The sequence below is a fragment of the Castor canadensis genome, chromosome 3 (genome assembly GCF_047511655.1).
Source record: "Castor canadensis chromosome 3, mCasCan1.hap1v2, whole genome shotgun sequence".
NCBI lineage: Eukaryota > Metazoa > Chordata > Mammalia > Rodentia > Castoridae > Castor > Castor canadensis.
This window is the reverse complement of record NC_133388.1, coordinates 74,120,301-74,144,910: the sequence shown is the minus strand read 5'-3', so window position 1 is coordinate 74,144,910 and position 24,610 is coordinate 74,120,301. Positions and strand designations below refer to the sequence as shown.

The window sequence follows — 24,610 nt, the reverse complement described above, 5'->3', positions numbered from 1 at the left end:
TCTAAAATATAACAATTTCAGAATATGAACACATAATGTTCTTAAGATTTTTCAGTGTAATTGGATTTTGTCTATGCTTAAGGTTTTTAGCCTTTGATAACATTTACTGCAGTAATAAAGGAAGAGAGAAATTAAGAGGTCCAGTGATTTGACTTGGTAGTGAACTGAGGTCATTTAGGAGCATTTCAGATTATGTGAAGAATGCTTTCTATTATCTTTTAAATTGGTATTTTAAAAAGATTGCAATATTTTTTAAATGATATTTATTTATAAAATAAACCAAAAAATAGCAATCCCAAACTGCTAAATTTGCTAAGCTCTTTTCCTTCTTTTATTTTGAACCAAATTAAAGTGGATTCTGAGTAGAGTAATCTTATTCTTTGAAACTACCTTCAGAAAGTCAAAATGCAGATTTAGTCAATCCATTGAAAAAAAATGGTCACACTGTTGAATCAGCTCCATATAAAAATAGTTCTCTCTCCCTGTTTTCTTTATCAATGAGAAGGTTCATTTCTGAAACCTTATTTTTACTCTTGAGATTTGAAGTCCTTTTGTGTTTGTAACTTGAAATTGTATACACCTATTATTATATCTTTTAAGTGTCTATTTCAATTAAGAACCAAGATCTTTGCTAACATTTATTGTTAAAACAGGTGCTGTTCCTATCATTCGATGTTCAAGAGGAACAGCAGCAGAAATGGTGGCAGTGGTAAGCTTATGCAAATATCACTCAAGTATAAATAATACTGTACAAACTGTTTTCTTATATGTACCTTAAGTTAAGATTAAGTATCTAATTACCATGGGTTATGTATTAATTACCAGTGGCAAATTTATTTTATTACACTGAAATTCCACTGAAGATAAAGAGTAGTCACTGTGTCCTTTTATGTGATGAAGTGAAATTATTTGCTCCAGTGTGCTATTCCAGCCCTATTTCTTTTTTTTTACTAAAATGTATATTCCTAATTCATCCTAAGTAGTAGTTTGCACTTATTTTCCCCACAAATCATTTAATTATTCATCCTCACTTAGAAAGTATTTATTTTTGAACAACCATTTTTTAAATGGTGAAGTGCATTTTAAAGCTACTCCACTATATTGGAATAAAATATTCAGTACAAATTAAACATTCACAGATTTCCTTTAAATTAAAAAAAAAAGATTAGAGAAATTAAAGAATTACTAAAAAAGAAAGTAAGTGGTATGAAAAAAGAAGAAAACACATGTACATTTGGGGTCTTAGGAGCCCCAGTGAATCACTGACTGTTGTAAGGCTGGTTTCCTTCTCACGTTCCATTTCTAGTCTGAGGACTCTTGCACCATGCACTACTCTCTTCATTCCTGCTCATGCAAATTGACGCTTTGTCCAGGACATCTTTCTTGGCTTAACAAAGTCATGCTTAAGGAAAGGGGGGATCATTACAGCAAAGTATGTCCTGTACCTAAAGTAAAATTAGTGAATAGAAAGTGCTTATTAGTGAAATCAGGCATGAGTCATGGTAGAAAAGACAGTGGTCTTTTTCAAGTACAGGTTAACATAGATTTAAAATATTTAGATTTTAGAATCACCATTTTGTAAAGAAGTTCCAGGTCTCTTGGCTATGCAGTAAAGAACACAATGTTTATCTGTGTAAAGTTACAAAGTGTTAAGAGTTAATCTGAAGTTTGATTTTGCAGAAACTAGATAAGAAACTTCGGGAAAATCTTAGAGATGCAAGAAACAGTCTTTTTACAGGTGACACTCTTGGAGCTGGCCAATTCAGGTATTATGTTAGTTAATATACTTTATGACTGAAAAATAAAACGTGTAGTCTTTGTTGCTGTTTTGCTTGTTTGACAGAGTACCCATATCTTTGTAAAAGAATTTATTTCTTACTTTTTAATCAACTAATCAGAGTTAGGATTTTGGTTCAAATTGTTCTTAAAATACAAATGGAATATTATTCCATTAAAATAATGTGGGAGCTATTCAGTTTTTAACCTTTTTTGGTAGAAATATCTGTTAGATTTTATCATCTATAGGAGAACTTTTTCTGTTTTATAGTTTTGACAATCTGAAGCAATTTTCTTTCAATTGTTATTAAAACTCTTGGTCATACAAAATAAATGAAAACTTGTGATTCTTAGATTTGTTTCTGCTTTACTAAATTTCTGCTTTTTACATTGAAATACTAATTAATAGCTTCAACTTGCATTGTTTGTCATTGCTATCGTTTCTAGCATGCATAGGTAATGCCTGAGTTATTGACTGCCCGATTACTATTGAATAGAAATACTAAAAACCCTATATGGTACAGTACATTTTTATTATTAATAATGATGGAGAATGTTGAAAAAATGTAAAGAAACCAACTGAAATGTCTGAGAATTATTTAAAGAGGAGAGAGTATTTTGGAAATAACCTCTAGTTTAGGTGAAATAATAATTAAAAATTGTGGGAAAAAAATGATGTCCAGAGAAATAACTGATCTCTAGCAATAAAAATATCATAGCTATCCATATACTTTATTCAAGGTCATACGTATTACTGCCATGATTTATAGTTCACACCAACACTGTGTTTCATTTCTTTGGCCACCTTAGCTCCCACATTATTTTAAACTATTCTCTAATTTCCCTTGCTAGACTTAAATGTTCTTTAAAATGTTTCTCATTAAGCAGAGCAGAAATGTCAGACTCTCAGCTAACTTTTTTTTAGTGGAAACAAACACTATCATACCCTACTTAGTAGTTCCCTTTCTATACTGCGGTAGTATAGGCCTTAGAAACCAATATAAAGGCACTATTTTATTTGACTAATTTTTAAAAGTTTATTCTCATCATCACAATATTAATATCTTTTTTCTTAATTTCTTGGAGATATTTTAAATTATTTTAATCAGCAACTTAATGGACTATTATTAAATATATTTAAATCAAACTAGAGGCTAGTGATTCTCAACCAGGGCAGTTTTTGTCCTCCACAGACATTTGGTAATGTCTGAGACATATTTGGTTGTTATGGCCTGATAGATGCTATTGGAATCTAGCAGTGTGCATTCTAGGGTATTTAGGAGCATCCAACAATGCTAAACTTACTACCGTACATAAGACAAACCCTCGTAATAATGAGGAATTATTTAGATCTCAAATGTCATAATGCTGAGGTTAGGAAGTCCTCCTGGAGGCCATCTTCCCATACCTTCCACCTACTTCTGAGTAATAAATGATAGTAGGCAGTGAGGATGCCACCCTAACTCTTTAGTCCAGAGTCAGTGCAGTTAGAAAAGTCCACTGACCCATGCCCACAAGGGTATAATGAGTTACTAAAAAGGGTCAGAGGTATCTCGCAAGAGGAAATATGTATAGTTAATGTAATCATGTAGCAATGACTTTTGAAAAGTGGCAAGCACTCCTGATAACAGTAGTACCTCTAAAGAAAATCTTCTAAAACTTCATTGGATCTATGACTAAATGACTTTGTGCCTGAATTTTCTTTCACATCGAAATTGTAATGATGAAGTTAATCAGTTCCAAAGTATCATATGCCTGTGAACTGAACAGCTATATAATTAAATACCATTGTGGTAGGATGTTTTCATTTTGTATATTTTAATGGGTAGTGTCTTGCTGGGGGCTCTTTTTTAGGGTCTACTTTTTTTTGAATTTTTGTTTATAGAAAACTGTTATTTGTAATTTATGAAACTGACGAACATTTGTGTAAATTTATAAAATTCTACTCTTTCTGTTTCTCCTGATCTGACAATAACTATTCCTTTTTATGTTTTTTTAAAAATGTAAAATGTACATTTGAGAAGCAACTTACTTTAACTACAAAAATTATTTTGTAAGAGCAGTTGTACTGGTTTCTTCCTTTAAGACCTTTAAGAAGATTCCCTAAGACTTAGAATCTAGCATTATATACATAGGTTTGAAGTAACCCATGTCATTACCATAATTGATTGAGTAAATGAAAAAAGTTTTAATATTAACATACTGTTTATATCAAAATGGCATATACTAGAAAATTTTAGATATATATACTGCTCTCAAGATTTATATAATTTTTAATGTATTTACAGCTTCCAAAGGCCTTTGTTAGTCCTTGTTGACAGAAACATCGATTTGGCAACTCCTTTACACCATACTTGGACATACCAAGCATTGGTGCATGATGTACTGGTAAGAGGCTAAATATAACAATTATTACTGAAATATGGTAACGTTTAGTTGCTCCTTTAGTTGAAAACTAACATCTTGGCTATAGAAACAAAATTGAGAATGATGAAGCTGCAAAATATAAATAAAAAATAGTGACATGGATGCTGGAGAATAGTGGAGCATTGAAGTTTAAATGCCAAATTTATTATCTCAATATTATAGGATAAGTTAGTGGTATTGTTGATGACAATGGGAAAGAAAAGTGAAGAAAAGTGGGCAACCATATTTTTTCATACTACATAAGTTTTTGGTTTTTTTTTTTTTTATTAAATATGCCTTTGGGAGAAAGGTTGTAATGGCTCTCTTTTCTCTGGGAATCAAACCTCATTTAATTGTGAAAATAAATAGTATTTTTTATGTTACACCATATGCTTTCTGAAGCAATTTTCTGTGTCTAATTTCATGTGTGAAACAAAAATTTGTATTTGTCCATGCATATATCAGCTAAGTACTGATATAACATGTTATATACAGAAATAAATAAAACACAGCTCCAGTCTCCATGGCAATGAAAAAAACGTATATGAAAATAATTTATATCAAGACACTATGTAACAGGACCAGAATAGTCTCTATTTGGTAAATAGGAAAATTGAGGTGCAGAAGTTAAAGAGTTTAAATGCATATCAGTGGCCCTAAGACAAGCCCTCTAGGGATTATAATATGTAACGCTATCTTTATTGCAAAGATTCCTGCAGTGTCATAAAAAGAGGGAATGAGAGACATGCAACAGATGATTTGGCTGAAGCAGTCATCTCTTTAAACCCAGGATATCAGCTGTAAAGTTCTTGTGTAAATAAAACACATTTTGGATTACTGATGAAAACTGATGATTCTATACATTTCTCTGTCCTAGAGATCTATACCATGACTCTAGGAAAATATCAAGGAAATAGTAGTTAACACTTACTTAGTAGAGAAGGCAAAATAATCAGGAACTACCAATTGCACTCTGAATAGTAAAACATGGAAGATGGTTTTAAGAGATTAAGTAAGAGGTTGAATGAAAGTGACTCGATTCAGACTGGGCAGGGTGGTACATGCCTATAATACCAACTACTCAGGAAGCAGAGATAGGAGGATTGTAGCTTGAGGCCAGACTGGACACAGTTAGCAAGACCGTATCTTAAAAACCAAGTTGGAGTTGTTATGCACATCTGAAATCCCAGTTACTTGGAAGGAAGAGGTAGGAGGATAAATGTCTCAAACCAACCCAGAAAAAAACATGAGACCCTATTAATAAACATATTAAAGCAAAAAAGGGCTGGTAGTGTGATAGAATGTCCTGAATTCAGTCACCTATCCCGCATTAAGAACCCTCCCCCCCAAAAAAGTGACAGTGGTTCACTTAACCAGTATTTGAGTGCATATTCTTTAATAGATACTCTAGACCTTGGTTTCAGCAATAACAAAGACATAAATACTACTGTCTTCCCAAAGCTTACATTTTAGGAGGAAAGACAGTCAATAAGTAAACTAAACAGAAGATACAAAGTACTCTGGAGAAACATAAAGTAGGTAATGATGAACAGGATTGAAATTTGAAGATAGGCCAAACCTCACTGACAAAATGACATAAGGTAGTAAAGGATAGCCATATAGGAAAGAAGCATTCTAGGCAGAAGGGTGCCAGATGATATTCGAAGGATGACAGAGCAGCCAGGTAGCCACAGTGGAGTGAGGTGAGAGATAGTAGCAATAGATAGGGTTAAATAGAACACAGAAGTATAACTTTTAACTTGAGGGGAATGGGGAGCCACATGCCCTTTTGAGTAAAAGAGTGACATCCAGTATACATGATAAGATTATCACTACCTGCTGTGTTGTTCCTAGCTCCATGGTAGGAACAACAAGGAGATTGGTTAGGAGGCTGCTCTAGCCACCTTAGCAAAAGATGATGGTGGCTTCTGGAAGGATCAAAATAGTGAAGGCTGTGATTATCTATTGAATATCGGGTATAGGAGTTGATGAGTTGGATGTAAGACCTAAGAGAAAGAGGGGTGTCAAAGGTGACGCCAGGGGAGTCTTCACTTCCATTTCCTGAGTGGGGAAATAAGAAGTGTTTCTCCCCTTTCCCCCCACTTCTCTCTACTTCATCCTTGCTAACATAAATCCTTGCTAAAACTTAAAAAAAAATGACTTTGAAATGATAAGATTTTGTTTATTGGGATGGAAAAGACATGGAAGAAACAGAGGGCACCATGGGGGAAAGGGAGCCAGATGTTTTTAATGGTGGGATGAAGATGAGTAGGTAGACATGAGTTGAGTTCAGAAGAACAGTCTTGGTGTGACGAATTAGGGGTGGTCTATGTATGCATATGGTATTTAAAACCAAGAAACATGATGAGATGGCCAGGGATTAAATACAGATAGAAGAGAGTAATGGTCCAAGACCTGAACTCCTTCCTTCCTTCCTTCCTTCCTTCCTTCCTTCCCTCCCTCCCTCCCTCCCTCCCTCCCTCCCTCCTTTCCTCCCTCCATGCCTCCCTCCTTCCTTTCCTCCCTCCATGCCTCCCTCCCTCCCTCCTTTCCTCCCTCCATGCCTCCCTCCCTCCCTTTTTTTGGTGGAACTGGAGTTTGAACTCAGGACTTCCACTTGCAAAGGAGGCACTGTATTGCTGAGCTATACCTCCAGTTCATTTTGCTCTGGCTATCTTTGGAGATGGGGGTCTTAAAAACTATTTGCCCTGGTAGACCTGGAATTGGGGCTCCTGATCACAGCCTCCCAAGAAGCTAGGATTATAGGTGTGAGCTGCAGCGCCCAGCTTCTTTCATTGTTGGGTTTTTGGTTTTTGTTTTTTGGGTTTTTGGGGTTTTTTTTGGTCAGTTCTGGGATTTGAACAACTCAGGGCTGTATTACTTGAGTCACATCTCCAGCCCTTTTTACTTTTATTTTTTCAGATAGGGCATTGCATTTTTCCTTGGGCCAGCCTCAAAGTGTTGCCTCCTACTTATGCCTCCCCCCACAGCTGGGATTACAGATGTGTATCGCCCTACCTGATTTATTTATTGAGATGGATCTTGCTAACTTTGCTTCAACTGACCTCAAATTGCCATCCTCCCACTTCTGCCTCCCAAGCAGCTAGGATTACAAGCATGAGTCACAGTGCCCAGCTTCCAAGAACTTAACTCTGAGGCACGTCTACCTTTAGAAGTCAGGTTTCTGAGTAAGAACCAGCAATGTAGTATGAGAAGGAACAGCCAGTGGAATATGAAAATTGGATCTGTATTGGTTAGTGTTTCAAAGAGGAGATAGGGATAACTGATGACTACAAAGTCACCATTTTAGGTGGTGATGGTAAGGTCATTAGTGACTTGGGTAAAAGCAGTGCCCATAGTGACTGAAATAGGTTTAAGAGAGATTGGAAAGGAAAGCATTTTAAAACCTTAAACAATTTTTCTTGTTTGCATAGAACTGAAAGGAGGTGGTGATTGCTGGAAGGGGAATGTGAGGTACAGGAAAATATTTTTTATTCTTATTTTTTGTTTTTGTTTTAGATAGTACCTGGGGTTTGAACTCAGTGCCTTGCTCTTGCTAAACAGGCACTCTACCACTTGAGCCACTTCCCTAGCCCCAGAAAAGATTTTTAAGTGAGAAAAATGATCACATATTTATGTACCAGTGGGAATATCAAGAGAGAAAAGTCAATGCAGGAGGTAAAAGTGTCCTGTAGGTGGCAGTAGTGAGTAACGTAGACCAGGATTTCTCCACTTTAGCATTATTATTTTGGACCTGATCATTCTTTGTTGTGGGAGCCTTCTTGTACATTCTAGGATGCTTAGCACCATCCCTGGCCTCAACACTATATGCCAGTAGCATTTCCTCAGTTTTGGCAACCAAAGTGTCTTCATGCATTGCCAAATATTCCCAAAAAGAAAAATACAGAAAGAGCAATATTGCTTCTGGTTGGGAACAACTATTTTAGACTGATGATGTGTGTTTCAAAGGTAGAGTTGTTTTAGAGAAGAGAGCAATAAAGAGTCTGGGGGTAGCAAAGATCTGCTAATCCCTGTAGCAGATCCAGTGGTATGAGCTATGTGAGAGCTTTTTTTTTTTTTAATTGTCTCAGAAGGTTACAAGGGATAGTCATTTGGGGTTCACTTAGTGGAAAAAAAAAACTACAGAAGTTTAGAGAGGGTGTTCAAAATGGGATTTTTTTTTTTTTTTGCTCATGACTGAGTCGAGATTATAACAAAAGGATTTTCAAGAGTTGGGTAGAAGTGGGAGATGGGATCTGAGAGCCATATAGAATGGGAATAATGGGAAAGTCTTGTTAGTCTCACATGATATTTCACCAATGGGATGCTGACTGGGGCGGGAGCCAGAGTGAGGGTCTTAGTAAGACCATATAGTGAAGTGCTCACCTCTTCACTCCTGCCAGTGGTGGTGTAGAGGCTGTCTAGAGCACAAGATCTCTGGGGATCCCTTCTCATTCCTGAACTAGAAGAGTTCCTGGGCTCCTTCTTGACTCCCCTGAATGGAGAAAATTAAAATAAAAGGTGCTTTGAGTATAGGCGATAAGACACACATACAAGTAATTCCAGTATAAAGAAATACACTCTGAGTCCTCATTGTCAAGAGAAAATATGATGAGGTTTTCACCATTCCAGAGTGAAATGAGAATAAAGAGTATGAGGTGAGTTTTTATATTGGCTATTATAATTTTCTATTTTCCTCTCTTTAAAGTTAAAACATTCTTTTAGAAATAAAATAGTAGCCAGCGCTAATGGCTCATGCCTGTAATCCTAGTTACTTGAGAGGCTGAGATCAGGAGGATCAAGGTTCAAGGCTAGCCCAGGCAAATAGTTCACAAGACTCCATCTCTAAAAGAACCAGAGCTAAAAACGGACTGGAGGTGTGGCTCAAGCAGGAGAGTGCCTGCAAGCACAAAGCCCGGAGTTCAAACTCCAGTCCCACACACAAAAATAAAAGATAGTAAAAGTAAATGGCAGGAATTTTTTGTTTTAACTTTTTTTGTTTCACATAATAAAAAGTTTGTAATCTTTGAAGAAGTTGGTTGTATTAAACTACAAAATTTTGTTCATTAATTTTAATGAAATTTCTAGATGTGAAGAGACTATAACTGAGATGTCACAGATTATAACCACACTATTTTTTGTTGGTTTTTTAAATTACTACTTTTAAAGATTCTTCAGAGCTTTAAACATTCTTAATAATTATACCTTTTTCATCCACAAGATGGAGTGAAAGTTCTAGATAGGAAATATTAACTTAAAATTGCAGTTTGATTTTTATATCCTTGACCTTTGCCTGAAAATGTGGATACTTGTTTACATATCAGACCTTGGAAACAGCAATGAAAATTCAGATACCTTCCCTGTGTGTTATTTAATGAGGGAAGTACATTCATCTGACCAAAAAAAAAAAATCTTTATAATGCCCCTTTCATTTTATCAAGATACAAAAAGCAAAATTACTAACTAAAAGTCGTGACTTTTTATTATTATGCTGTGGGAGGGATTGATTTGATTGTTAACTGGAAAAGAATGCTTACCCTCAGTCAAAGGGTTGGCATTGTTTCATCTCAGTATCTTGTCTTATAATTAATTGGTCTTTGTTTTCTCAAATCTTGGAAATCTTTTTTGTTATCTTTTGCATTTTGCCACTGACTCTTATTGAAACTTTAAATTAGAATTTATAAAGATACCTATGTACTTTAATGAAGTATATTTTTTGTCACTCAAGAATACAAGAAGTGCTGGGCACTGGTGTCTCATACCTGTAATCCTAGATACTTGTGAGGCTGAGATCAAGAGGATGAGATTTAAAAGCCAGTCTAGGTAAATAGTTTGAGAAACCCCATCTCTAAAATAACCAGAGCAAAATGGACTGGAGGTGTGGCTCAAGCAGGAGGGCACCTGCTTTGCAAGCATAAGCCTTAAGTTCAAACTCCAGTCCCACAAAAAAAAAAAAAGTGGTTTAAAATTTATTATTGAGAAACACTTTCTAAACACCATTTTCTTTTTCTTTTATTTTTGGCAATAAAACTAGTTTTATTTCATCAGATTTATTCATATAAAAATGCTTACTGCATTTCAGCAAATGTCACATATTTGTAACTTGGAGTACCTAAAATAATACACACAAACCCAGATCTGTTCAGTGACCCGAAAACATTATTACCTATTCTGTATTTGCTAAATAGAATTCTTTACACATCTATTATACGTTTTCAGTTTTCCTTCAGTTACTTGTTACACCAACATATAAAAATAGAAACAGTATGGGGTTAGTATACTTCCAAACATGCCCGCAAATATGCCAGAATATTCCGGACCTGGCTAGAAAGTCAGTCTAGTAATATTAAGGCTAATATAATGAAATTTCTATTTAAGAAAAATAATAGCCACTGACTTTTTTCAGTTGAAAACAAATTTCTACAGTTCATAGTTTGTAAATTATTGTGTGTGTGTGTGTGTGTGTGTGTGTGTGTGTGTAGGCTTTAATAACTTCTATGGAAAAAATTTAATAATTTAATAATTTTAATAATTTAAATAAACTGCTCTATTTTAGTTATTATTTTGCATTTAACAAGCAGTTTCAAGACACAAGGTTTAGCAGGGTATAACTCCATGGAAGAGTGCTTACGTAGAGTGTGTAACGAGTTGGATTTGATCCCCAGCACTGCAAAAAATAAACAAACCCAAAAAACAAAAGTTTAAAGCTCCTTTTTGAACCATTATTTTTAACCTGATTTTGTAATTATTATATTTATAATATTGTAAAATATATTGTTAAGTCTCAGAAGAATTTTGTATACATTAGTGCAACAAATATTTCTTTCCTACCCTCCAAAAAAGAACATTGTCATCACGTTAATTTTATTAGGAGTCACAACAAATTTTATTTAGGAAAAATATTCCCTTCAAGGTTTATTAAATAATGAATTTACTTAAGTAATTTACTTTACTGGAGACACCCATTTTTTTAAAGATGTGTGATTGTGATATAACAAATACCCCATTCAAAGATTGATACTTTTGAGTGAAAGGTTGGTGTTCCTTTGATTATCTAATCTTTATTAATACAAAATCTTTAGGTAGCCTAGTTTTAAGCATTTGCCTAAAAGTCAGAAATGTGATGTAAACTTTGCTCATTTAATCCAAACAAATGCATATTTTATTGTACTTGTATACAGGAAGTTCATACTGAGAGTATATAGACTAAGTAAAAGCCCAAATAAGATCTGTTATAGCATTAATTTTTTAAGATGGTATTGTTTCAGTATATCTCTATATGTATTGCTCTAGCTGATCTCAGATTAAATTTTTAGCTAAGGAAAAGAATATTTACTACTTACTAATCTAACTTTTGGTGCCACCATTTTTCCATTACATTCTAGTTGCTTAATAAATATGGTTTTATAACATTTACTTCACTATATTGATGATACAGTCTTTTACAAGAATTTTCTTTTTCAATTAAAGATTTTTTTTTTTTTTTAGTGGTACTGGGGTTTGAACTCAGGGCTTCATGTTTGCTGGGCAGGCGTTCTGCCACTCGAGCCACTCTGCCAGTCCTGTTCTGTGTTGGGTATTTTTGAGATACAGTCTTGCAAACTAATTTCCTGGGCTGGCTTCAAACAGTGATCCTCCTTATCTTTGCCTCCTTAGCAGCTAGGATTACAGGCATGAGCCACCCTCCCCTGGCAATTAAATGATTCTTACACATACTCTAATTTAGATTATTCTAGCCTTTTTTTGTTTGCTTGTTTTGAGACAGGATCTTACTATGTATCCCAGGCTGATCTAGAACTTGTTGTTTAGCCTATGTTAGCCTCAAACTAAACATCCTCCTTCCTCAGCCTTACTGTACCCTTTTTTATGTTTTGTGTTTATTTACCTTTCTCTCTTGTCATCATTGGCCAGAGTTTAGTGGTTCTATATCAGTGCTTTCTAATAGGAATATAATGCCTGCTGCAATATAGTCTTAAGTTCTAGTACCCTCATTAAAAAGGTGACAGGTATCTTAATAGTATATTTAATATGTCTTAAAATATTAGTCATCAATTTAAAGCACTAAGTGTTGAGTATTTTCATTTTGATGTACAAAGTCTTATGAATTAAGTGTATACTTTACAATTACATCGCATCTCAATTCAGACTAGCCACATTCCAGGTGCTTAATAGCCACATGTGACTAGTGACAATGGTATTGGATAGTGCAGTTCTTAATCATAAGGCCCAGATTCTTTACTAGTTTAAAGACTGAATAAATTGGTCATGAGTTGAAATTATCACATGAGGACAAGTAGCAAATGTTTTCATATTGGCAGCAATGTTTCTTTGGCATGAGTGTCCAGCTTATGATTCCTAAGGTTATGAGGAACTCTGCTTCTCAAAGCACTGCTGACATTTATAGAATGCCTTGGGCTCTAAAGTGAGTCGTTCTGCACAGTCTAAACCAACCTTCAAACCTCAGTGGCATAAAATAATGCTTATTTCTTATTCATACTATTTCTTGATCCCTATACAATCTGCATAGTCAGTGGGGAGCTCTGTTTAACATAGTCACTTACAGCACATGCTTTCACGTTTACTGTGGCAAGGGAAAACACTTGTGGGTTGTACTTCAAGTCCTGTATTATTTTTTATGAATAATTTTTGGGAATATTTCAAAAGGAAAATATCAAGGACTAGGGATGTTACTCCGTGGTACGGTGCTTGACTAGAATACCTGAGGCCTTAGGTTCGATCCCCACTACCATGAGAAAAACAACAAAGATCCTGTAATGAATCTCTATAGTCATCATTCAGTTTCCCTGACACTATATGATCTTATGCATAAATATTTCATGTATCTGAAAAATGTTGATATTTATGCCCAAGAAAAATAAGAATAATCCCTTGGTAGTATCTAATACCAACTCTATATTTCTAATTGTCACAAAGATTCATCTTTACAGTTGGTTTGCTCAGATAGGGATCCAAACAATATTCATACATTGTATTGGTTGATGTCTCTCTTAAGTTTCTCAGTTTATAATTCCTTCTTTCCACCTCTTTTTTTTTTTTTTTTTGCTATGTTTTTGGTCATTTTTCCATAGAATTTCTTATATTTCTGCATATGGTTGATTGTATCCTTAGGGTACCATTTGACATGCTTCTCAGTTCCCAGTAATTCCTATAAACTAATAGATCTAGAAACTACATTAGATTTGGTTTAATTCTTTGTTAAAACCACTGAATATCAGTGTTGTATAGTTTCTGTTTTATGACATCAGAAGAAAGGTAATATCTTGTTTGTCACAGTGTTAACATGATGAGATTGATCAGTGACTTAGGTAGTGTCAGAATGATTCATCCATTACAAAGTTCTCCATAAATCTTTTTCCTAAAGGTTTTAGTGTCATTGGTGATTGTTCCCCTAAGTGGTATTAATTACTGATGGCAAATAGTGGTTTTCTAATACTACCATTCCTTTTGCATCTTTTTTAGCTAGCAACTACTTAGGACAAATGCTTGATTCTCTTCCTTTATTTGTCAACTTTCAGAATGAGTTAATGCCCTAGCAATCTGCAAAGGCGATCAATGAGGTTAGTTGATAATCTTTTTTTTAGTGTTATTTTATAAACTAATGGACTTTTATATTAGAGATGTTATCAAATGGTTAGTCATGTTGATGATCAAATTATATCATCTGTGGCCTGTTGTATTAGCCTCAGTGTCCTCTTGACATGATCTCATTAGTCTTTAATAGCTTCCTTGCTTTCAGGAGTTAAAATTTTCCTGGCTTATCAGTCTTTTTTCTGCCACAGACCCAGTCTCAGCCATTACTGCAAAACCATGTTACCTTTGAGTGACAAATAGTATTTAAAGACTATAGTCCGGAGTACAAAGGCTGTTTATTTCTACTGGACTAGCTACAGCTGCTTACAGTGTTTCCCATTCTCTAGGATTAAAGAACCCATTTTGTTATAACTTATTATACTAATATGAAATTGTAAAGTTAAATTAGTGACCACTAATTTTGCGCACAATTAAAAAGCATCAGTGTAAGGCTAACTCTTTGTGTTTTATCCTAGTGAGTATGCCTTAATGCTTGTTTCACTTGAGTTTTATTTGGCATGCTATTTTGCATGAGCTGACATATATAGCAGAAAATATTGGATTTAAATTGCAAGATGACTTAAAGTTCATACATCTTCATCACTCTGAATGTTATCTCTTCAGCCACTCAAGAGAGTGGTGTTATTATAAATGCAAATTTATATAATTTTAACTGTGTTTTTTCTAAATTAACAGGTGGAAAGGATCTACTGTATAACCATGGTTCTTTCCAAACTTCTGGACTGTTCTTATGAACAGTCCATGCCTGTTGAAGTAGCTGTATATAATTGATTTCTCAGTAAGAAATAGAATTGCGGTTTCTAGGAACTTCCTCAAAATTGTATTGTTTAGAGGGATAATCCCTACTAGATCAGATATAGACCTGAAACTGCTCCTGAATTATTCAGAGACAGTAGAAAAGATTCCTTTGCCTTAGGAACTTAGTGCTCAGAATTTTCCCTCATGGAAATTACTTTTAGGGAAGAGCTTTGAAAAATTTATTTTCAGAAAATGCTCAGTTTTATAAAAATTACATTGAAATTTTTATAGGCATTGAAACCCTTATATATTAATCTGTTGATTCATCTTCTAAAGTGCCTATCTTTTCTTTTAATTGCTTGCAACAAAATTTGAAACTCGAGCAATTGAGGGGTAAATCTGGTCAAAATACAGTACATGCATATATGGAAATAGCACAATGAAACCCCTTTGTACAATTAATTTGGGCTAATAAAAAACAAAACTGTGATGAAACTCAGTTTTTATTTAACTCTTAAACCTCACATCTGAAGGAAATAATCATCATTTACAAGAGATATATTTGCCTGTGCTAGAGAAAGTGCACATAAATCATCACACTCTTCATTTCTTCTCTCACTGATGTTATTCCTAGTCCCCAAATTATTTCACTCTTAAAATGAGGGTTTTTCTCTAGAAGGTCACATTCCTTTTTTGAGATTAAAGTTGTTAAGTTTATGTGCAGGGATGAGACAACATAGGCACCTATCTTCAAGTGATTGAAGGTAATTTCTTTGCTGTAGGGCTGGATAGGAGCCAGAGCTTTGAAGGATGGTAGAGTGGATGGATGTTTCCTTTCCTCTTTCTCACATCCCTCAGTTATGTCCAATTCCTTTTCGTTATCAAGAGATATTTCCTACTTTTAATATTTTTCCCTTCTCTACTATATTTCTCTCTTGATTAATTTGATAGTACAAGTTAAAAGATCTTTGTTTGAGCTTGAGTCACCTCAATGTAAAAACTTTGGTTTTTGACATTTTATTTATAAGTCCAAAGTAGATCTGTTGAATAAACTAGCTATTCAGTGATTGCTGATAATAGTATTTGGAGTTAAAGGGCTCATAAATTCTTGCCAAATTAAATTATTTTCATTTTACTTTGCTTTTTCAATTGGAATATAAGTTTTATCTCTGTATAGAGAGTTGTCACCTCTATTATCTAAAGGTAGTTTTGTTGACATTTACTGTCTATGGCTCTCCTGATCTGCTTTAACTTCTGAAAGAAAAATAAGACTGCCAAAATTTCTCAGTATTTTTAATGCTTCTAATGGGATTTATTTATGTTTGGTAACTTGAGGCACTTGTCCATTCTTTTAAGTTAGGAAAATGTGACTCAGTGGAAACACATTAGACTCAACCATGTTAAAACCAATTGTGTTGCCTTTTATTTGTGTATAAATGTTCACTTGCTTTTACGTGATTGAGTATAGCACAGAATGTTCTAATTTCCCAGTTTTCAAGATTCAAATTACTTTTCCTTATTTGTCTTGCTGTTACATAATGGAAATATTCTTGCTACTATTATGTTGTTTCTCAGAATTCTTAACATCTCTTTATTCTTTTATCATTTTGCAAGTATTCCATCAATACTTCAGTAATAATATGCTCTCTCCTATTTTAGTGCAGCAGTTTTGCTAACAAGTTACTTTTATTTGAATGAGCTATGTATTCATCATAGAAATAGTGCCTCACTAGAAATTCCAATTAATAAAGCTGTTTAAAGATGTTTCTCTTCAGTACAATCTGTTGTTTACTTAGACAATTTTTAATCTTCTCAGATGTAACTGTTATACCTATTTATTGTTTAAAGTGCTTTTCCACAGCCATACTATTTTTACTTTCTTCCTGTATGGAAGATTTGTTGTGCAAAATGAGGATTAGATATGGGGATAGAAAAAACTGAGAGGAATTTAAAAAGGTTACTGATATTCTTGACTATGGTAAGATGAGGAGCCTTTTGGATAGACAATGTTAACAGGTTGAAATAAAACATAGTATACTCTTTTTTTTTTTTTTTTGTCATCCCAGCCATTTATCGCAATGCTCTCTAGTCTTTAATCTGCCTGCTTATACTACCTAAGGCCTCCCATATTCTATACTGCAAGGATTTCAAATGAAGAGCTCTGATTCTGTGATAGAAGTAGCATAATGTTTACAAACTAAAATCAGACTACCTGGGATTTAATCTTGTTTCTATCACATATTTCTGTAGAACTTTGGGCAATAAACTTACTTCTTTCTGCTTCAGGGGTTTTTGTTTGTTTGTTTGTTCATTTTATCTTTGAAAGGAGAATTTTATTACTTTTCCTGAGGGTTATTATAAAGATCAAATGACTTAATATAAAAGTGCTAGAGTTAGTGCCTTGCATGTAAAAGATAGCTATTCTTTTGTGGTTTTTCTCTTCAATATACTTCACATAAAAATAAGAGAAGGCTGCCTCATTATTTCTATAATTTATTTAACAGAAAATAGATATGTTACTCTTCTGTGGCAATTAGACGTACATATATATACATATATATATATTACAGTTTTATGTCAATAGGGAAAGTGGCATGGAATAAGTTATAAAGAATTTAGAGATTAAGTTGTACTCAGTATACTTAGCTTGCTAACACCTAGAATAATCAATTTTAAATGTATATAGCTACCTCAGAACTAAGGTGATTGTATCACAGTTATGCTTGAGAATTTTTCCGTGTAGTTTCAAATCTTGCCCATCATTCTTTTATTTGCTTGCTAATAGCCATGTTTTATTTCTTAACTCACTACTCTTGAGTAGAGTTGACCCATAAAATACTGCTTTTGTGTGAGGGAAGCCACGGGTCTAATGCAAAAAGGGGAGGAGAAAGTAGATACTTTTATTTTCGTGTATTATAGGTTTTTTTTTTTTTTGAGAAGGGGCAAAAAAGAAAAATCAAGATTCACATGAGTGAAATTAATACTAAACAGAAAAGTTTAGCAAATACTGGTCCTACTTACTGGCTCTTAGAATTTATGTGAAAGAGAATGTTACTAATATTGTAGCTTCTATTTTAATTTTTTTAAAAATATAATCCACCACATCAGAATATTAAGACTCCAAGAATTTCAAAATTATACTTAAGATTACATTTGTTACTGGGAACAACCAGGCATCAAGAAGCCTGGTCAAATAAATTGATACAGCCAAACATTGAGGCCATGATAAAGATAAGGTAGATACAGATTTACAAATATAGAAAGAACTCTAAAATACATTATTAAATGACAACAAAAGAAGATTCAATATATATAATTCCATTTAAAGTAAAATTAAATGGATATGTATATGCTAATATAAATATACAAATGAATATTTTTCTAGAAGGATATATAAAAACCTTAACATGATACTTCTCTACAGTTTTACAATTTTAATCACATATATCTGCTATTTCCATTAACATTCATATGCAGTGTAAAGTACATTTGTGTATAACAGAAGATTGGAAGGATGTCTTTTAATTTAGATCTGTATTTTGTCCTTGGAAATGTTAGAAAGGGCAACAAGAATCTGTGATGTTTTTTTCCTTGTCATAGAAAATGTATGGCTCTTAAACTCAAAAAGTTATTTAAATAGGTTTATTGTTTCCTAGGATTTCCACTTAAACAGAGTTAATTTGGAAGAATCTTCAGGAGTAGAAAATGCTCCAGCTGGTGCTAGACCAAAAAGAAAAAACAAGAAGTCTTATGATTTAACTCCAGTTGATAAATTTTGGCAGAAGCATAAAGGAAGGTAAATAAAAGAAATATCAGTAAGTAAAAGATTTACCCCTGAAAGAGAAATCAAGATCCATCTGCCCTAATGAATTCAAGGAAAATATCAAAAGAATAATGGTGGTTGATTCACATAATTAGTAGTGGTAGGTACAGTTATGCATCTCTCCCTAGATGCATAGATTGTTATTGTTTGATTTCTTCCTGATTCCTGTGTCTTTTGTTGGATGTTGTTTCATAGGGACCACTTCTCTTCAATAAGCTCATCCCTTATCTGTAGACTGTACAGATAGTCTTTCTGCATTTTGTTGTTACTGCTTCCACTAACCTCTGTAAAACTCTCTGTCCTTCATTTATGTGTTTGTGATAGGAAAACCTTGAGGTGGGATTCTTCCTTCTTGTTCCATGTTTGACCTCATACAAATCCTGTATTATATAACTGTGAAGGGAGCCCCCACGCCTGAGGTGCAGAGTTATTCACAGTACATAAGGAATAATGTACTTTAAATTAATGGCCATGTAATTTGTTGTAAGCAAATATACCAGTTCCATGTAATGCTGTGTCCGTTTATAGTTTAGGGTACTTGATGGGCTTAGTAACTGCTAGCAAAATTATATATGTATATATATTACAGGCATGAGCATATAATCTCAGCTATTTGAGAGGCAGAAATCGAGGGGATTGAGGGCAACCCAAGCAAGAAGTTAGTAAGACCCCCATCTCCAAGAGCTGGACATGGTGTCACATGCCTGTTATAGGAGAATCACAGTCCAGGACAGCCTGTGCGAAAACACAAGACCCTATTTGAAAAATAGCTAAAGCAAAGAGGGCTGAAGGTATAGCTCAAGTGGTAGAGTGCCTGCCTAGGAAACACAAGGCCCTGAGTTCAAACCCTAGTACCTCCCCCAAGGAAATATGTTGTCTATTGTTTTTTTTTTTTTAATGTTTCAAATACGTATCTATAAAGATATAGCTTAATCTGTGTCCTGGATATAGCTGTTCTTTTGGGCCTAATTTTACATTTATATTTAAAGAGAAGTAGGATAATAGGCTTAATCTAACATGCTGGAGGGAATTTTTGCATGTTTTATCTGTTTTTTATACTTAAAATCTTTAAAAAAAAACTGGAAAGTCATATTGCTATATCACAGATTTCACTTTTCTCTGCAGAGAAAATTCACTGTCTTTCTCTTTGTGGTAGTTTTAGATACTATTATAATTTATTTTAAATAAGATCTTTACTTTGGAATTCCGTAGTCTACATTTTCCTCCAGAATGATGAAGCACAAGAAGTTATGTTTTATTATAACTGTTATTAGAGAATACAGGCATTAAGTCTACCAAAACTGTGGGCCAAGTGCTATTGTTACTGGTAAAAGTTCTGAGTTACAAGATTTTTTTTTTCCACAGTTATTTGCAGAGGATATTTTTAAATGCCATCAATATAATTGAATGGATCCTTTGACCCTTCATGTTAATTTAACTTTTAATGTTCTGTGACTTTTCTTCTTTGATTTTTAGTCACTAATTTTGTTGTTGTTGTTCTAATGGTGTATAGTTGAAGATAAAGTGTGATCTTATTAATGAAAAGAAGTAAAATTTACCAGGCACCAGTGGCTCACACCTATAATCCTAGTTACTTGGAAGGCTGAGATTGGGAACATCACAGTTCAAGGCCAGTCTGGGCAAATAGTTCATGAGACACCATCTCCAAAATAACCAAGAGCAGAAATGGACTGGAGGTGTGGCTTAAGCAATAGAGTGCCTGCTTTCCTGCTTTGTAAGCATGAAACCCTAAGTTCAAACACCAGTTCCACCAAAAAAAGAAGTGAAAATTTAACTTTGTTCAAATTTATTAATTTTATATATTTTAAACTAAATAGTTTTATTTATGTTGAATGTTTTTTACCCATGTTATATGTAAGATATATTCAAATCCAAGTAAGTGCACTAAAATATAATAACTCTTCATTGTATATATTTCAGAATTCACACAAGTCAATCTTTTAATATACTCATAGTTTCTCTTGTGAAATATTGTTTTAGTCCATTCCCAGAAGTTGCAGAATCAGTTCAGCAAGAACTAGAATCTTACAGAGCACAAGAAGATGAGGTCAAACGACTTAAAAGCATTATGGTAAGATTCTGTTTGCTTTGTAGGAATTGTAGGGAAGAGAAAGGACATGTAGAGGGATGAAGATGTTTGCTTTTTTCTCTTAAAAGTTCAGAGCCATTTACTGCTTTAATAACAACAAAATTATTCTCAACTTTAAATGATCTTTTTCAAAAAGAATCCTAAACATTGAGAAGATAATTTTTTAAAGAATACTAAGTGATGATTTGAAAAATACTTAATATACATAATGTGACTTTATTTTAGAGATATGTATTACAATACTGCCCAATGTACCATACTTGTATCTAACTTCAGATTTCACCTGTATTATGTATAACTGTGTGACCTGTTACAAGTCTCTGGGCCTGCTTCTTTATCTGAAAAATGCCAGCTGATCCTTTATGTACTTATTCAGCTATTTACTAGACTGGGTTGACTAGAACTTTATTGTAACTATTCAAAATATGTATGTTTGCTCCTCAGAAAATAGTTACTCCAGGTGACCTAAGTCTTATTGTTTATCAGTAATCTTAGGGATATGTTGATTTTTGTGCGTGGGTCTGAGAATTTTGAATAGTTGCTGAAATCTGTGTTTCCTTCCCAGGGACTAGAAGGGGAAGATGAAGGAGCCATTAGTATGCTTTCCGACAATACTGCTAAGCTAACATCAGCTGTTAGGTAAGTACACAGTATATTCTCTATGAAGTCTTTCTAGTGATAAGATTATTTTAGAGGTTAAAAATTGTTTTAATAAAAGGAAGTAGTATGTAATAGTAAATACGCCTTTGAGCTTGAAGAACTAAATTATGATTTTAACATGGTCAAGCTGATTTCATTTCCCTCTTAGATACAGCAGACCATTTGCATATTTCAACAGTTAGATAATTCTAATGGGAGTTCACTAAAAAAATAGTTTTGTGATAAAGTAGATCAAACCATTATTAATTTTAATATTGCTGCTTTTATTTTCTTAATTGAAGATCAAACAGTTTTTCAAAACTTTGAATGCCATGAAGAGGGAGGGAGGACTTTCTTGATAATGTCCTTCGTTAAATAAAAGTTTTTAAATTTTGAAAAAAGGAGGGAGATTTCATGTTTTAGAAATATAAGTAAAAACACATTTCCATTAATCTGATTTTATTCTAAACCTCTAACTTTTGGAAGTAGACAGTGGAAATAGTAAACTGTATGTGTTCAAGCCTAGAGATTAAATTTGGTTGACAGACAGTTTAACTTGTCACTTTGTCACTGTTTCAGTGATCTGAGTTTCCTCAGATGAAACACTAGACATGGGTTTTATTAAAGTCTACATCATTTTCTTAGAAAATTTTATGATTAATTTTCAATTTTTTGGTACTTACAGTTCTTTGCCAGAACTCCTTGAAAAAAAAAGACTTATTGATCTGCATACAAACGTTGCCACAGCTGTTTTAGAACACATAAAGGTAAAATTTAACTCTTTTTTTTTAACCCACAGTACTACAGTATGATTTGTTGTATAGGGTTTTATATTTTTTTTTTTTTATGGCAGTACTACAGTTTGAACTCAAGGCCTCGTGGGTTTTATACTTTCTAAGATGCTTTTATATTCATTATCTCATTGAACCCCCGCTGTAACATTATGAAGTGTAATTGTAGAAAGAAGCAATATTGTGTTCATTTTGTGCAAGTGAGGAAACTTAAGGATCAAAAAAAGAGAGAGAGATTTGCTCAAGAAAATCACTTCAGATCTGGCAGAGTGGCTCAAGCAATAGAGTGCTTGTCTGGCAAGCATGAGGCCCTGAGTTTACACCCCAGTACCACCAAAAATTTTTTTAAAAATTGAAAAGAAAAAAGAAAATTACCTCAATAAATAAGTTAAGATCTGTGATATTTCTATTACATTGCACTATCTGTCTCAGGACTGTCTCTGTACATTTTACTCTGCAAATAGACTTGTATCTAACCATCAGTAATGTAGATTTAGAAATCATTTTTGGTTTGTTTTTATTTTTTAAAATGGGGTCTCCCTGTGTAGTCCAGGATGACCTTGAACTCACTTGCAATCCTCTAGCCTCCCTCTGTTGTGCTGAGATTCCACGCACGCACTACTACCCATTCAGAAATCCTTCTTAATATAGTACTAGCTAAATATCCATTAATAACATCACCTCATTTATGTGACTTGGTTTTGGGTTTTAGGTGAATCTGTTAACATTAAAGTTTCATACTTTCAATGGACTGTGATTTTGAAACACATACATTGATTGGGCTTCTCAATATTGTTGTCATAGTTTGGGGGTTTTTTTCTCATTATCTTATTCACTGTTTCTCCATATTAGCTTGCTTAATGAATCCTTCAGTATTCTACTCTTATTTATGCTCAAGATGTAAAACTGAATCCCAGTATCCTAAGACTTGGTTCTTAAGACAAAGAAATTTGATGTGTTTGAGGATAGAAAAGATGATTAATGTGCTTTAGTGAGAAGAGAGGGATAGAATATGGAGTTCAAAAAAATAAGAGTTTAAATATAACTGGAAGTTAATGATATGATCTGATTTATGTTTTAAATGGAGAGAGACTGAGGAATGTGAGGGGTAGTACAGTCTGGAAGTAAAGTGGAAGTGGAAGACAGCTACTCTACTATCTTGCGGAAGATGATGCTTTATCAAATACAATTTGCTTATGAAAGTTTGTTGATTATCAATTTACACTAATGATTTAGGTAAGTTTTTCAAAATTAGTTTTTTGCTAATAGAAACCATCTGTCCATGATAGTTGAATATCCACCCTATCTGACCTAAAACCTCTTGGTCTTACGAATGACAGTGCTTCATCTAGGGCTGCTAATTACCTAGCAGAGCATCTTAGTTTAGAAATTAATTTGCTGTTTTCAAGAAACTGCATAATTTTATATAAAAGTTAGACATTTTGGAATCATTGTTGTGCTATAACTAAAAAAAGACACTCTTTTTATTAACAGGATCTGATTTAAAGAACATTTGCTTTGCAAAAGGAGAATAATATTATATATAAGATATACTATTCTCAGTTGTGTTGTTCTAGGAAACCCAATTAGTTCAAGAGTTTTTGTATCACAGACAAATATTTTAAATATTTACATATAAAGTATGGTTATATTTAATAGATAATAGATGTAGGAATTATCCCAGTATAACACAATCTGTTCATATAGAAAAATTGAAATATTTTCTGTGATGTGCCCTCTTAATGTTGATCATATTTAAGTTCCTGATCTCTCTTGGCAGAATGAGCACATAAACTTCATTGTTTTCTTTTCTTAGTACTCCTAGTTATAAAATTTCTTTAGTTTTCCATAACTACTAAATTTCCACCTTTAAAATATTTCTTTTTTTAGCAGCATTTTTTGTGTTTATTTTGTTTGTTTGTTTTGTTTTGCAGTGCTAGGAATTGAACCCAGGGTTTTGGGCATGTGCTCTACCACTGAGCTATATCTCCAGTACTTTAAGTGGTATATTTATTTGTACATTACTATATTACACCATCTCTCTCTGGCTATAATGTTCAAATAATTAAAGGATTACTTATCCATAATGCCTTCGGAGCTTCACTTCTGTGTAAACATTTATTTACCTAAGTATAAATGTTTTTATTAGCAAGACTATCATGCCTTTTTATGCAGCATTCTCAGCATTTATCTTGATATTTGTCTTTATTATAGTTTTACATAATTCTTCTTTGGGGATGTTTATATTACAGCTGCTTCTTACAGTTTCTTAGATCATTTTTTGAAGCAGGATACAAAGAAATTGATCTCTTTGGAAGTGTTGGCAATTATCTCATAATTCACATTTTAGTGGAAAATTTTAAAAGAGCACTCTGGTTTACTACAACTCTGGCAAATATCCTCATTTAACTTTGTTGATACGCTGAGGATTTTAATGGCTTTGATAGTTAACTTTGATGTGATAAAGAGCAAATTGTTGGATATTCCTTTGTTTAAGTAATCTATATTTTTAAACCTGTGTTTTACTTGTTCTTTCCTTTCTAATGCACATATGACTTTCCTACTTGCTGGTTTGGAAAATGGCTTCTGGGGTTACTTACAGACTTTGTAGACAACATATTTTAATTATACTTAGCTCACCTGGGTCAAACTGAGTTATGTACTCATTAGCATAAGATATCTAAGAAAAGGAAAAGAAGCCCACATAAAGCATGG

General features: G+C 33.5%; 1 protein-coding gene across 3 annotated transcripts in view; it reads left to right on the top strand.

Moving 5' to 3' along the window:
* Scfd1 (sec1 family domain containing 1) overlaps window positions 1–24,610 on the top strand; it is a 109,009-nt gene that overhangs the window by 29,211 nt on the left and 55,188 nt on the right. For all 3 annotated transcript variants that reach the window (XM_074068224.1, XM_074068223.1, XM_020156676.2), the window contains 7 exons: window positions 654–709; window positions 1,681–1,766; window positions 4,065–4,164; window positions 18,189–18,328; window positions 20,357–20,447; window positions 21,031–21,104; window positions 21,790–21,871. In XM_074068224.1, the coding sequence (XP_073924325.1) occupies window positions 654–709; window positions 1,681–1,766; window positions 4,065–4,164; window positions 18,189–18,328; window positions 20,357–20,447; window positions 21,031–21,104; window positions 21,790–21,871 (629 nt within the window). The remainder of the gene's footprint in view (window positions 1–653; window positions 710–1,680; window positions 1,767–4,064; window positions 4,165–18,188; window positions 18,329–20,356; window positions 20,448–21,030; window positions 21,105–21,789; window positions 21,872–24,610) is intronic.